This window comes from Medicago sativa, chromosome 7 (assembly GCF_051527215.1).
Source record: "Medicago sativa cultivar Bolivia chromosome 7, Bolivia_mono, whole genome shotgun sequence".
Classification (NCBI taxonomy): Eukaryota; Viridiplantae; Streptophyta; class Magnoliopsida; order Fabales; family Fabaceae; genus Medicago; species Medicago sativa.
The window spans coordinates 31,687,628-31,700,676 of NC_140755.1; the positions used below are offsets into that span (position 1 = coordinate 31,687,628).

General features: G+C 32.2%; 2 protein-coding genes across 4 annotated transcripts; one reads left to right on the forward strand and one right to left on the reverse strand.

The window, feature by feature from the left end:
• The first annotated feature begins 1,357 nt into the window (after positions 1 to 1,357).
• On the forward strand, positions 1,358 to 9,911 carry LOC146905629 (putative 2-isopropylmalate synthase). Of its 3 annotated transcripts, none has more exons than XM_085724353.1 (10): positions 1,358 to 2,131; positions 3,566 to 3,779; positions 3,909 to 3,989; positions 5,527 to 5,619; positions 5,765 to 5,851; positions 7,067 to 7,167; positions 7,887 to 7,920; positions 8,005 to 8,079; positions 8,658 to 8,741; positions 9,543 to 9,911. In XM_085724353.1, the coding sequence occupies exons 1-9, from the start codon at positions 1,590 to 1,592 to the stop codon at positions 8,739 to 8,741; spliced, it is 1,311 nt and encodes a 436-aa protein (XP_085580479.1). In that variant the 5' UTR covers positions 1,358 to 1,589; the 3' UTR covers positions 9,543 to 9,911. The 3 variants fall into 3 exon arrangements, with proteins under 3 accessions (XP_085580479.1, XP_085580477.1, XP_085580478.1); XM_085724351.1 differs by lacking the exon at positions 9,543 to 9,911 and adding an exon at positions 8,835 to 9,008 and having other exon boundaries at positions 8,658 to 8,744; XM_085724352.1 differs by lacking the exon at positions 9,543 to 9,911 and adding an exon at positions 8,832 to 9,008.
• CRK42 (cysteine-rich RLK (RECEPTOR-like protein kinase) 42) lies at positions 9,207 to 13,049 on the reverse strand. Its single transcript, XM_085724349.1, has 6 exons — positions 12,235 to 13,049; positions 11,367 to 11,477; positions 10,923 to 11,273; positions 10,405 to 10,639; positions 10,080 to 10,224; positions 9,207 to 9,759 (listed from the first exon to the last, which is right to left on the reverse strand). Exons 1-6 carry the CDS (start codon positions 12,974 to 12,976, stop codon positions 9,379 to 9,381), a joined length of 1,965 nt encoding a protein of 654 aa, XP_085580475.1. The 5' UTR covers positions 12,977 to 13,049; the 3' UTR covers positions 9,207 to 9,378.

Consider the following 13,049-nt stretch of genomic DNA (forward strand, 5'->3'; position numbering starts at 1 on the left):
GTAGCTTTTGTTCTGTTGTGATTGGTTCCTATATTCGTCGAAAAGAGTGCCACATGTAATGCCAAATGAAAGAACAACTCAATGCAGGTTCATGTATGTTATCCCCATGTTGTTAAGTCTCATAGGGTGTGAGAGCTAGAGTATGAACTCACATGAGGGGAGTGTATCCGAATACTGATGTGGTAAAATTTTGATATAAGTTATGAAATTATGCATTGGTAATCTTATTTATTGTGGTTATTGAACACTAACGTTCTAACTAATTTTAATTTTCAAAATACACTACGGAAAACAAGCTTCTAGCAAGTCCCTTGTATTTCTTCAAACACTTGTGAATCATTTAACATTGTTTGCTACTTATGAGCCAAAAATGTAGCTTACTTCGGATCACTTTCTAGATTTCCAGCAATTTCCTTATAGTACAAGTGCAGTTGCACAAAGGGTTGCCAATCTCACTCGTTAATCCATGTCATCTATACGAGTGGTATAAATAGACCCCATTTAATACATTACTTTATATTTCTTAATTATTTATATCATTCAACTAAATTTTTTAAATATTCATACCACTTTTCTAAAACTTTAAAATGAGTCACACCAATCTTGCAATATACTCCAAAACTCTATACAAGTACAAACCTATTGCATTTTTAAATTTCTATGAGCTTATTAATTTTTTTACTAGCTTATGATGTTCATTTTAAACTTATTGCATTTTTAAAAATTCTCAAATATTGTAGGACCTAAAAAATGAATTTCACTTGCAACTTGTGAATAAAATAGACAGATTTACGAAATGTCTCGTATTTGGTTTTGAAATTTTATCTCAACGACTCTTGAAAAGTTCTTTAAATTATACATAGAAAATTACTTTTTTTTTTTCTTTCTTTCATATTATAAGATCTTTTAAAATGTACTGTTTGATCTATAACTTATTTTAAGCATGAAGAGAAGTAGAAAATATATCCTAATATATGAGGGTTCAGTCTAGACCAGACTCCTATAATGGAGGGAATCAACGTTTTCATATTTTCATAAGAAATCAAACTAACCCACTAAAATTATAATTGACACTAATGAGAATCGAGCGTGAGACTTTGGGATGAATGTACTCTTCTAGATTTGTTGTCAACACTATCGGACCAACCCAAGTGCATATGTAGCGAATCAATGTTAAATTCTCAAACTAATAGATATACTCATTTTTAAGAGACACATCTCAAATAATATTAATTTGATGAAATTAACCTATGGCAAACTCAAAAAAATATTGTCTGATCAATCAAAGCAAAGTATAGTTGTTTTTCACACTTCAACCGTGTGTTAACCTTTAATGAACCTAGAGAGAGAGGGGCAATTGAGAGATTACCATGAAAAGCTGAAACCTATGTATAATGTTTAAATATTTATAATCAAACCCGACATCTTTTATTTAAATATAATAATATTATTGTGAAAAATAGTGGTATTTGCAAGTAGAAATTGCTTAATTCATTTAATATGTATGAGTGGAGATAAAACATTCAGGGCATGCTTCATAGATATAAAAGTTCAAAACTTCTCCATTTCATTGATTATATTAATATTTCATGGCAAGTAAACCTATTTCAAATTCTAAATCCCCTAATGGCACAAACGGTACCATTTTATACACTCCTAACCAAATTCCTATACCAACCTATGTTCGCATATTGGACACAACCCTACGCGATGGTGAACAATCCCCTGGTGCCGCGATGTCTTGCAAAGAGAAACTTGACATCGCGCACCTACTAGCAAAGCTACGTGTTGACGTCATTGAGGCAGGTTTCCCTTCTGCTTCCAATGACGACTTCATGGCTGTCAAAATGATAGCGCAAGAAGTTGGGAACGACGTTGATAATGATGGACATGTTCCCGTGATAGGTGGTATGTGTAGGTGCAATGAGAAGGACATTGCCATTACTTGGGAGGCTGTCAAACATGCCAAAAGACCAAGGATTTGTACTTTTCTAGCCACTAGTCCCATTCACATGGAGTACAAGCTAAGAAAGACGAAAGATCAAGTTCTTGAGATTGCTCATGAAACAGTGAAGTTTGCGCGGAGTTTAGGTTGTTGTGATATCCAGTTTGGTGTCGAAGATGCTTCCAGGTTACACAACATAATTTTGCTATTGTGAATATGTTTTGAAAAACCCTAACACATTTTTTTTAAAGGGAAAAACCCTAACACATAATTAAAAGGACTAAACACTTTTAAAATATTCTCTCTTTATACTCTTACTAATCAAATTAAATCAAATTTATATAAATTCTACTAAATTTATCATACTAAATTAATGTATCCCATTACCTGTTTACTGGGATCCTATTGAAGCCACATAAATTTTACACACTCATAAATAAGTGTATTGTAGAGACAATATTAAAGATTGTGTTGCTAGTAATATTTTTTTAACAGCTCATACACATTCTAAAAGATAACTATTTTAGTGAAAAAAATATCAAAAGGATAGAAACAAAAGAATTATAAATTTTTGGAATAGAACCATTCTTAAAGGCCAATAATTAGAGGAAATTAAATATTTTGAATTTCAACATCCAAAAAAGCCAAATAATAATAGAATTGAATGTCGACATCATACTAGGCAAAATGGTCAATACTAGAGTCTCTACCCTGCTCCTCAAAAAAAAAAAAAAAACTAGAGTCTCTACCCTGCATTGACAAATTGAAGATTTCAATGCAATTGCTTATGATCATTTTTATGAATGAAAGGAACTATTTTTTATGATAGAGGACGAAAGGAACTATTTGTAAACTATTCTACTTTAAATATAATAAAAAACATCATTGTATTGTATTTTTTTTTGTGGTGGTTGAGGTTTGAACTCCGAATCTTACATATAATATGCATTGTCCTATCAACAGAGCTAAGCTCAAGAGGACCATTATTGTATTATCTATAGACATTATACTAACTTTCTAATGTATTTTGTTTTTTTAAATTCAATATTCACTATTATTAGTTATAAAAAATTGAATTTTTTTAATGTTATTTCATTGAATATTTTCGTAAATAATATTTACTTTTTTAAGGGAGGTAAATAATATTAAGATATTGCAATTTTTAATTAATATTATATAAATTTAGTTAAATAAGATTCCATTCAATATTTAAAGACCGATTATACCGATCACATTGATGTTGCACACTTTTTGAGGCAAAGTAAACTCATAGCATTTCATTCAAAATAATAGCCTCAATACAACTAGAATGTGAGTAGAAAATATTTGGATCATTCTGAATTATAGATGCTCTAACAAGATTGTGAGCGACTCTATTAACTTGCCTACAAATAAAAGCTAGTTTGAAGCTAGCTGAGCTACAACTAGTAACAATAGTACTCGTCCTCGTGAGCTTAGCTCAGTTGGCAGGGACAATGCATAAAATATGCAAGGTCCAGGGTTCAAATCCCGGCCACTACCAAAAAAGAAAGTAACAATAGTACCCAGTACATTGATGTTGTACATGTATTGTATAAATTCTCTAATTATTATAATTATGCTTATTTATTGTGGAACCAGATCAGAGAAGGAATTCCTTTACCAAGTTTTAGGAGAAGTTATCAAAGCTGGGGCAACAACTGTGGTCATACCTGACACTGTTGGAATAGCAATGCCATTTGAATATGGAAATCTTATTGCTGATATAAAAATGAATACCCCAGGAATTGAAAATGTTATCATTGCAACCCATTGTCATAATGATCTTGGACTGGCTACTGCTAACACCATTGAGGTACCATATAACCATCACTTTACTATATATAATTTTTTTGAATAAAATATATTTGAGGCTAAAAAAAGTTTAAGCATTCAGTCTTGAAAAATATAATACTGATTTTACACATTCATTCTCTACTTTCAGGGTGCACGTGCAGGTGCAAGACAATTAGAAGTAACAATTAATGGTATTGGTGAAAGGGCTGGTAATGCCTCATTAGAAGAGGTGAGTTTATTTTCTACTTTTTATTTGTAAATATATAAAAGAGGGATTAAAACTGAAGTTTATCTTCTACTTTTTATTTTTAAATAAATAATAATGAGGCATTACTTCTCTTTTAGTCACTATATATTAATTTTTATCTGCTTCCGAACCCCGTTTGATATCAGAGCCCGATGGAGAAGTAGGAATGTGTTATTAAATTTTGAATTTTTATTTATTTATTTATTTATCTAAGTTATTCTTTACAGATGATCTAGCCAGTCTATCAATTCTAGCCATTTATTCTATAACTACCATTCATTATCCATAATGATAAGGTTCAAGATTTGGATATCCGACACAACCGTAACAATAAGTCCCCTTGATGGACAATAAGTCTAAATTGTAGAGTTTTGAAGGAGAATGCTTCATCTCGCGAGAATATGTATCACGAGAGCATCACGACACTCAGAAGTGTGTTTGATGTGGGACCCCCTTTCAACCTTGACCCACCCATGCATTCAATCTAGTGCAAAATCTAACGGCCATAATGCTTTGGGGACAACTTCGTGAGTTTTGTTCTCTCGATAAATAGCATCGCCCAGAAATAAAAGTTTGTCTTGGAATATACATACATACATGTGTGTGTACATATGTATATATTAAAACAACGAAATCATGAGAAAAGAATATGTGAAAATTACTTCTTTAAAAAAAGGGAAAGAGAAACACGATTTATAGTGATGATTTTGAGTCAATTTATCACCCCTCTTTTGTGAAGAAAGAATAAGAAACTAATATTGTAAGTGACGGCTCACATTAACGCGCACCAGATCATACTAATGTTGTTAGTAAGCTAATTACCATCATATATCCTACGACACTACATATTATCTGATAGTGAAGTGTTATGAACACTTTCCATAACATTTACTATTTTCTTGAGTGAAATCAATGTGTGTACCACACTTTGGAAATTGATCCCATATAAAGTGAGGGGAACTAATAGAAGAGTGAGTGTTAAAAGAGTATTAAGAGAGTGTTTATATCATTTATCTATCAGATAACCAATTAATGCCTTACATTCAACTTTGCCCTTGCCACTGCACGTACATCGAACCCACATCATGCATCCGTGGAAACCTAAAACCAAACCCCTATTCATATTATACTTAGCAAAATTGTTGCATCATGTTAATTTATATCCGGTACACACGGTAAATGTTTAATTCTGTTTTGGTCTTTTGGTGGTAATTAATGTAGGGGTTTTTTTTTGAGTAAAAAGACCAAAATAGAATTAAACATTTACCAGATATAAATTAACTTGCTGCAACAATTTTGCTGAATATAATTATTAAAAATGTGTTCCCCTTTCATTCATTTCATTCATTGTCGTTGTAGTTCATAGACAAGTTATTTATATTAATTAATGTCCATACTTATCTCCATCTCTCTACTTGCTGAATTATAAGCAGAAGTTACTCTTGTTCTTCATTTTTTAATTAAATTATTACATCTAGTTCTTTATAACTCACTCTCATATTATCTTTGTACATTCAAGGTTGTAATGGCCTTGACATGCAGGGGTAATGATGTCTTAGGTGGTCTACATACAGGAATTAATACAAGACACATAATAAGGACAAGCAAAATGGTTACATATTTGAAACTCTTGTTATTTTTAAATTTCCTTTCATTGAATTTCCTTTTTTACAATTCAAATTGAGTTTAACGATGGTGGATTGACGGTCCAAAATAATTTTGCACGCACATCTAATGTTTTTAATTTTTGTCAATAGGTTGAAGAATACTCAGGCATGCTTTTACAGCCGCACAAGGCTCTTGTTGGTGCTAATGCTTTTCTTCATGAGAGTGGCATTCATCAGGTTTGTGATATCAATATGTTTGCTACTATATTTATGAAAATGTACATATAAAAGACACTTTTTCATTGTGTTTTAAGTTAATTCCTAAATATTTTAACTTTTTTTTTCTCTCTCTAAAGAACCTAACATCGAATTCAAGCACATTAAATGCAAAGAAGTCGGGAATTGCGGGTTCGACTATGTCCCTCAGCATATCAATTGTTTCTACAGTCTTTTATAATCTAAGTTGTACTTAGAGGACAATTAAAACATATTTGTTATGAGTTTGAACTTATTACACAAAGGTTATTGGCCCAACCAAGCATCGGACCAAAAGAAAGTAAAGGCCCCCTAACCAAGTGAAGGAGAGGATCCATATCCATTCGCTTTGTAAGTTGTAACACTGTCATAAAACTAGTATGAGTCAAACCCTTACTTACACGCATCACACGAATGTCTTCTGCCGCATGTATACAGACGAAGCCCATCTCTACTGATCTAAGAGTGGCGAGCTGCCACTCTTAGTATGGAGGCTCTTTTGTCAATCATTACTCTAGATGATCAGATTATGACGAAAGAGCCTCCACCTCTATTTACTCAAAAGAATAAGGTTGAAGAGTTTGAGATTCCTCATTGTAAGCCAAACCCTAGTCTTGGCTTACAAACATGAAACATCCAACAACTAAACGCATGATATTATTTTCCCTCTTATCGACCAACCCTGCAGAAACCCCCCACTATAATTGGATCACATTATTTCATACCATTGGAGGTGTTTTCAGGAATGTGAGTTAAAAAAAGGAATATTATTTAACATAGAATCAACAATAACAAACATGTTACTCTAGGATTGTAGTCTTTAGTAACCCTTTCAAACTTTGTTGAATCGCGATGAAGTCAAGATGATTCTCATGAACTAAAGATCAAATCTTCCTATTCTTCATCCTTCCCCAAATCTTCTTGCATTCGTAGAACACATAATCATCGACACACCAACTCACTGTGACTTATTTGTCGCAAACATCTCTAACTTAACATATTCGCAATTCTATCCTACCCCTTTGTTACCTAACACTAGTGGCTTAACCTTACTCAGAAACATTAGACAATATAGCTATTGTGAGAGTTTAATTCGTTTAATATTTTCCAGTTATACATTTATAAACCATTGTTAGAGTTTTCCTTTGGTCTTGTGACTTTTTAATTCTCTAACTTAATTTTATGCTTTATATATAGGATGGCATGTTAAAACATAAAGGTACATATGAAATAATATCTCCTGAGGATATTGGTCTTGAAAGATCCATTGAGGCTAGTATTGTGTTGGGGAAACTTAGGTATGTCATTTGGCCTTTTTTAAATTACCTATTATTAGGCAAGGTTAAGAACTTTATAAGGATTTAAAAGAGAATGGGATAAATAAAATCCAACATAATACAGAAGTTTATAATGTTTTCCTTTCTCAAGTTTTAATATTAATTCATTGTCAGATATTTTTGTTTTACTGATGTTAATCTCTAAACAACTTTTCAATTTATTTTTAATCTATAAAAAAATTAAGTGTACAAAATTTACTTCTGATAGCAGAGTTACCGTTTTATTTTTGATTAAGTAGTCTAGTGACTATATAATTCCACCTTTAAAAGATGAATAAAAGAGGAATCTGAAATTCAAACCCCGACCCCTGCATATATAATACAATGTCTTTACCATATGAGTTAAGTTGACAGGAACATAAAGTTATCTTTATTATTCAAATTTTAGGCATGTCTTAAATTTATATATTTACACTCCGGCATCATAATTTACTTTATAAGGCTTCTTTTAAGTTAACACTTTTCTATTTGATACAAAGCTTCTTTTAACAAATAAAAACATAAGGGCCTTTTGTTTATGAATAAAAACACAAGGGTTTATATATTTGTTTATTCAGTGGATTTACATTTTATATTTTGCTTATAGTTTTGTGCTAATTGTTAATTTCATTAGTAATTGTTCAATTATTTTGTGACATGTTTTATCCATTTCAATAACTATTTTGCACCAATTGATACAGTGGACGCCAAGCATTAAGAAAAAGACTTGAAGAGGTAATCATCATTTCATTCATATGCAATAAAAGCATATTAACTATTTGGTAATTGTGTTTCATGTGTTATTTTTTGTTATTTCAGCATGGTTATAAACTAAAGGATGATGAACTTGAGACTCTATTCTGGAAATTCAAAGCTTTGGCTGGGACCAAAAAGGTTAAGAGCTAGTTGTTTCCCTTCCCCCGTTTCCATTTAAAGAAGTTAATCAGTGTCCCAGAGGCACTGTTTAAAGAAGTTAAAAGAAGAAGTTTTAAGTTGAAAATAATACTTTTTAGACTTTTGAAACTTTGATCGTACAACTTGCAATGTAAGACTACTATTTGATTGCTTAACCAGTGTCCAAGCACTGGTTAGCATTTCCCTATAAATCTATATAAAATTAATGGTTTTGTACATTTAGAAAGAACACTTATAAAAACAACTTTTAAAATATTAATGAGCTATTTTAAACTTTGAAAGATTCTCACCAGCTAAAAATATCTAACACACCACCAAAAAAAAAAAAAAACATTGAAAGGTTCTTCAGAATAATTTATGAATATCCTCCTAATTAAATTCCCTAAAATATTTACTAATAAAAGCTTAATTGAGCCTCTTGTCTCAATGGTTGTTTTGGTAACAAGCTTAGTCTAATTCTATTTGTGTGTGTGTGTGTGTGAATCTAATAAAACTATAATGCATTTGCTTTAATTATTCTTGATGCTACCTGACTTCAATGTTTTATGTTCTTATAGAGAGTAACCAATGCAGACCTCAAGTTATTGATGTCAAATGAAGCATACCAAGATGAACTTGTCCACAATCTGCATGATTTATAGGTAAATTGAAATTTTCTTTTATTGAAACTAAATGTTTGATGTAATAGCTCAAGTAAAAATACAAAATAATTCCAATATATCTAAATGCAAGTTACTTGTGGATTTCTCAATCCAATTCAAGAAAGACTATTAATCTATTGAAAGGAAATAGTTCATATTCATAAATCAGCTGCATTTAGTGGAGCAATTATATTAGAGGAATTCATAAATTTTCATTCACTCAATTGTTCATACGTTTTAAGGTTTATATACTTTTTTCTTTACATATATCTCTTGATTCAAGAACTTACAGTTCACTAGATTTGTAATCTATTCTATTCAAATGTTTCAACTCGCGTCCCCTAATTAAGCGTATTTATCCAATTTGATCTGAATCAAGTCCTTAATATAATTTCAGCTCCATGCATTTTCTGATTTGTTTTTGCTCTTATACATCGTGCTTCTGAATCGTGAAAGAAAATTCAATTTCATAACAAAATTGATACTATTTAGATTGTTACATTGTCCTTTGTAACACCTATTTTGCTAAATTTTCTGACTTGGTAAGTCTTACATCTAATTAATCTTTCAGTTTTTCTTACTATAAACAATATAAACACTTGACTAGACCTTCAAAACCAATAATTACATTTTATAATCAAACTTGGAAAGTTGGTTCTTCACTTCTTGATGGCTCGTCTGAGTTGCGAGAACAAGAGGACTCCGAATAGCTGTATGAAACTCCAATCGTTTTTAAAGCATTGGATACAAAGCTGTTTGTACTATAAGATCTAATGGAACTTTCTGAGTCTAAAATTGCAGAGCTCAAAAATGGTGGCTGATTTGGTGTAGGAACATCTAAATCTGAATTACTTAACATTTTAACAACTTGAGTCATGGATGGTCTAAGCGAAGCAGAAGCTTGTGTGCAAAGCAAACCAATTTGTAACACCCTGGATGCCTCAACTTCAGGAATATCATCTCCCACGCTAGAATCGATAGTCTTGACTAATGTGTTTGATCGGTAATGTTTCCAAACCTGGTGCCAAAAAGACAATGGTATGGGAAAGAGAGATTTCAAGAATTGGATAATGAGTGTGATGAGTAGCAAGGTATTTAATTGGAATACAAATTTAATACTTCTCTGATGAGAGTGTAAGACGACTTATATAATCGACAATTTTATTTTCTAACGTTACTTATATTGTGGAGCGAAGAGAATAACAAGCATAAAGCTTTGATTCCATAAGATATATTTGGACTAAAAAGTGAAAGTTTTAGTGAAAAAATCAGTATATTTTCAATTTTATAAGGATAATTATTAACCAATCAGTATAGTTTCATGTTTTAAAGTCTTACAGTTTGTAGAAGTGATCCAGAGTCCTCTCTGATGACATTATTCCTTCTGCCACATACAATCTCAAGAACAAGTACTCCAAAACTATAGACATCGGCTTTATCTGTAAGCTGTCCTCGAATTAGGTACTCCGGAGCCATGTAACCACTGCTCCAAGTATTGAAATGCGACTGTTAATACGACTTTGAATAATATATTACACTGTACTGGCATCAAGTAACACCTAAGACATTTGTTTAATATGGTTTTTAAAATGCAATGAATGCTTTTTCACACAAAGTGTTCTACTAGAAATATCATATGATCTACCTAAAGCCAAGGACTTACAGTGTTCCAGCAATTCCAGTACTCAAATGTGTTTTATCAGTAGCAAAACATCGCGCAAGGCCGAAATCTGCAATCTTAGGCGAGAGATTATCATCGAGAAGAACATTGCTGCTTTTGATATCTCTATGGATGATTCTTTTAATAGAACCTTGATGAAGATATGCAAGCCCTTCGGCTGTTCCACGAATGATGTTAAACCTCTGCTTCCAATTTAGAATTTGAGTTCTGCTCTTTTCTGAAAACGAAAACAAAGATTTATTTTCCACAATCCCCAAACTTTGATCTATCTAACCATCTCTATCTGCTAACATATTGACCTGTCGGTATCTATCTAGTTACCATTAATAACAAAATGTTCCGACAAACATGTATCATCTCTATATAATTTTTTTCCCACCTAAAACGTATTATTAGTACTCGAGTGTCATCACTACTACTTAGATAAACACTTGTGATGACACATGTTTTAGAACCTATGTAATGTATGTGTTAAGATAAAGAGATGTAAGAAAACTTACCAAAGATAAATTGGTCCAAACTCTTGTTGGGTAAGTACTCGTATACAAGTAGGCTCTCGGGTCCTTCAATGCTACAGCCTAATAGTTTGACAAGATTTTTGTGTTCAATTCCACTGATCAAATCTACTTCATTGAAGAACTCATCCACCCATTGCCTATTATTGAATACCAATCTCTTTACTGCAACAACGTTTCCGTTAGGGAGAATACCTTTGAAAACTGAACCTGATCCTCCTTGGCCTATTTTTCTTGAGGAGTTGAAATAATCTGTTGCCTTCTCTAGCGTTTCGTATTTGTAATTCAAACTAGATTTTGTTATGGACGATGAAATTTGATCCCGGTTATTTTTTTCTGCATAAAGAAAAAGATAAACAACGAAAGAAAGTTAACATACAAACAGTTTATAGTGTGTGAATAATTTCATTTTCAATATGAAATGTTAACCTTTTTTCAGATTCGACAATTTTTTGTAGACTGCAAAAGAGGCAGAGAGAGCAAGCATAATAATTGCAGCTGTTGCTAACACTGCTGCTATTACAACTCCTCTTAAAGATGCTGAAATAATGAAACACAAGCAATGACATCAATAAAAGGAAAAGACAAAGTATTGTACTTTCTCACTCAATGGCATGTGTTAGATGAGATCACAGGATCTATTTAGGAAAATATAAAAGTATGAAAGAATCTTGCTTCTAAAAGAGGAACAAATTTGAAACAATAACATCAAAACAAAATACATGAAAATCCCAAGATAGGTTTCAAATTTCAATTCCAAATGTCATTTTAACTCACTACAAACTACCCAAAATCAAGTAAAAGGTTCAAGTTGCAGCAGCAGCTACTCCGTGATCCTAGATACTCGCTCTGGTCACAATTATAAGCAAATATCCATGTTTCAGGTTCATTGTGTATGTTTGGTTCTGCAGTAACAAGAATTGATTTTTGGATGAATTGATTCTGTAAAATTGAATCTGACTAAAGTAAATTGATTTATGTTTGGATATAATAATGTAAAAGTTGGTTGAACTTTAAATTTGTGCGTAAAAATCAATTCTAAAATGAAAAATTACAAATCATAGCTTTAAGTAAAATCAATTTTTGAGGCAGAATCAATTTTACTCAAAAACAACAAAACCTATCAGAATCAATTCAACACTTCTAAAATCAATTTTGGCCCCTCTAGAAGAAGTGGAACCAAACATTCACTTAATAATAATTTATCTTGTTTATAATATAGTCTAGATAATTGACTATGATTTGTTGGCACTAAAACTTTAGTGTATCAAAATCAAGAAAGAACACAATATCTCACCATTTCCACCATCTTTTCCACCTCCTTCATTGAAAAATTTGTGTGTTGAGTATCTCAAATAACATCCAGCATTCAACGCCCTACCTTCACTATTTGGCAAACACCCCCTAACCTTCTTCACAGCATTTCCTAAACAATCTCTACACCCATCAATCCCAAGAGTTTTCCAGCATTGTGCTAAGGCATAAACACCCTCAACTTCTCCAACCGCAAATCCACCACCACCACCACCAGCATCCTTGGCCACAACATCAACCACTCTTTCAACACTCCTTTCCATCTGCACCTCCAACCTCTCAGAAGAAGTGCAAATTACTTTATCCCTCAAAGGATCAGTTTCCTCTGAGTAAAAACTATAATTATCGTAACGAAGGAAGCAACCATCAAGATATATGCAAGCAGAAAGCGAAGGGAGGCAACGAGGGAGCTTAGTCCGACTTGCAGCATAGCAAAGAAGACAATCAGTATGAGAGAGATCTTGAAAACATTGTGCAAAGCCATAGATTGTAACAGATCCTGAGATATTTACTGATTGAGTTCCCCAATTATGATCAGTCACAAGCTGTGAGAGATTCTCCATTTCTTTGATGAAACTTGGGATGAAGTTTGATTTTTGTGGTGCTTTGTCTTTACCACAGTAGAGTCCAGCTTCTGAGATTCTTGGGTCTGAAATTGTGTGAGAAAATAAACATGACATGATGAAAAGTATAACCTGTGGTTGGTTGTTCATTTTGGAACTCATTATTTTGTTTCTGTTCTGTTATCCAACCTTTTGGGAAGAGTTTATGTGAGAGTTTAGCGTTGTCAAATTGTCA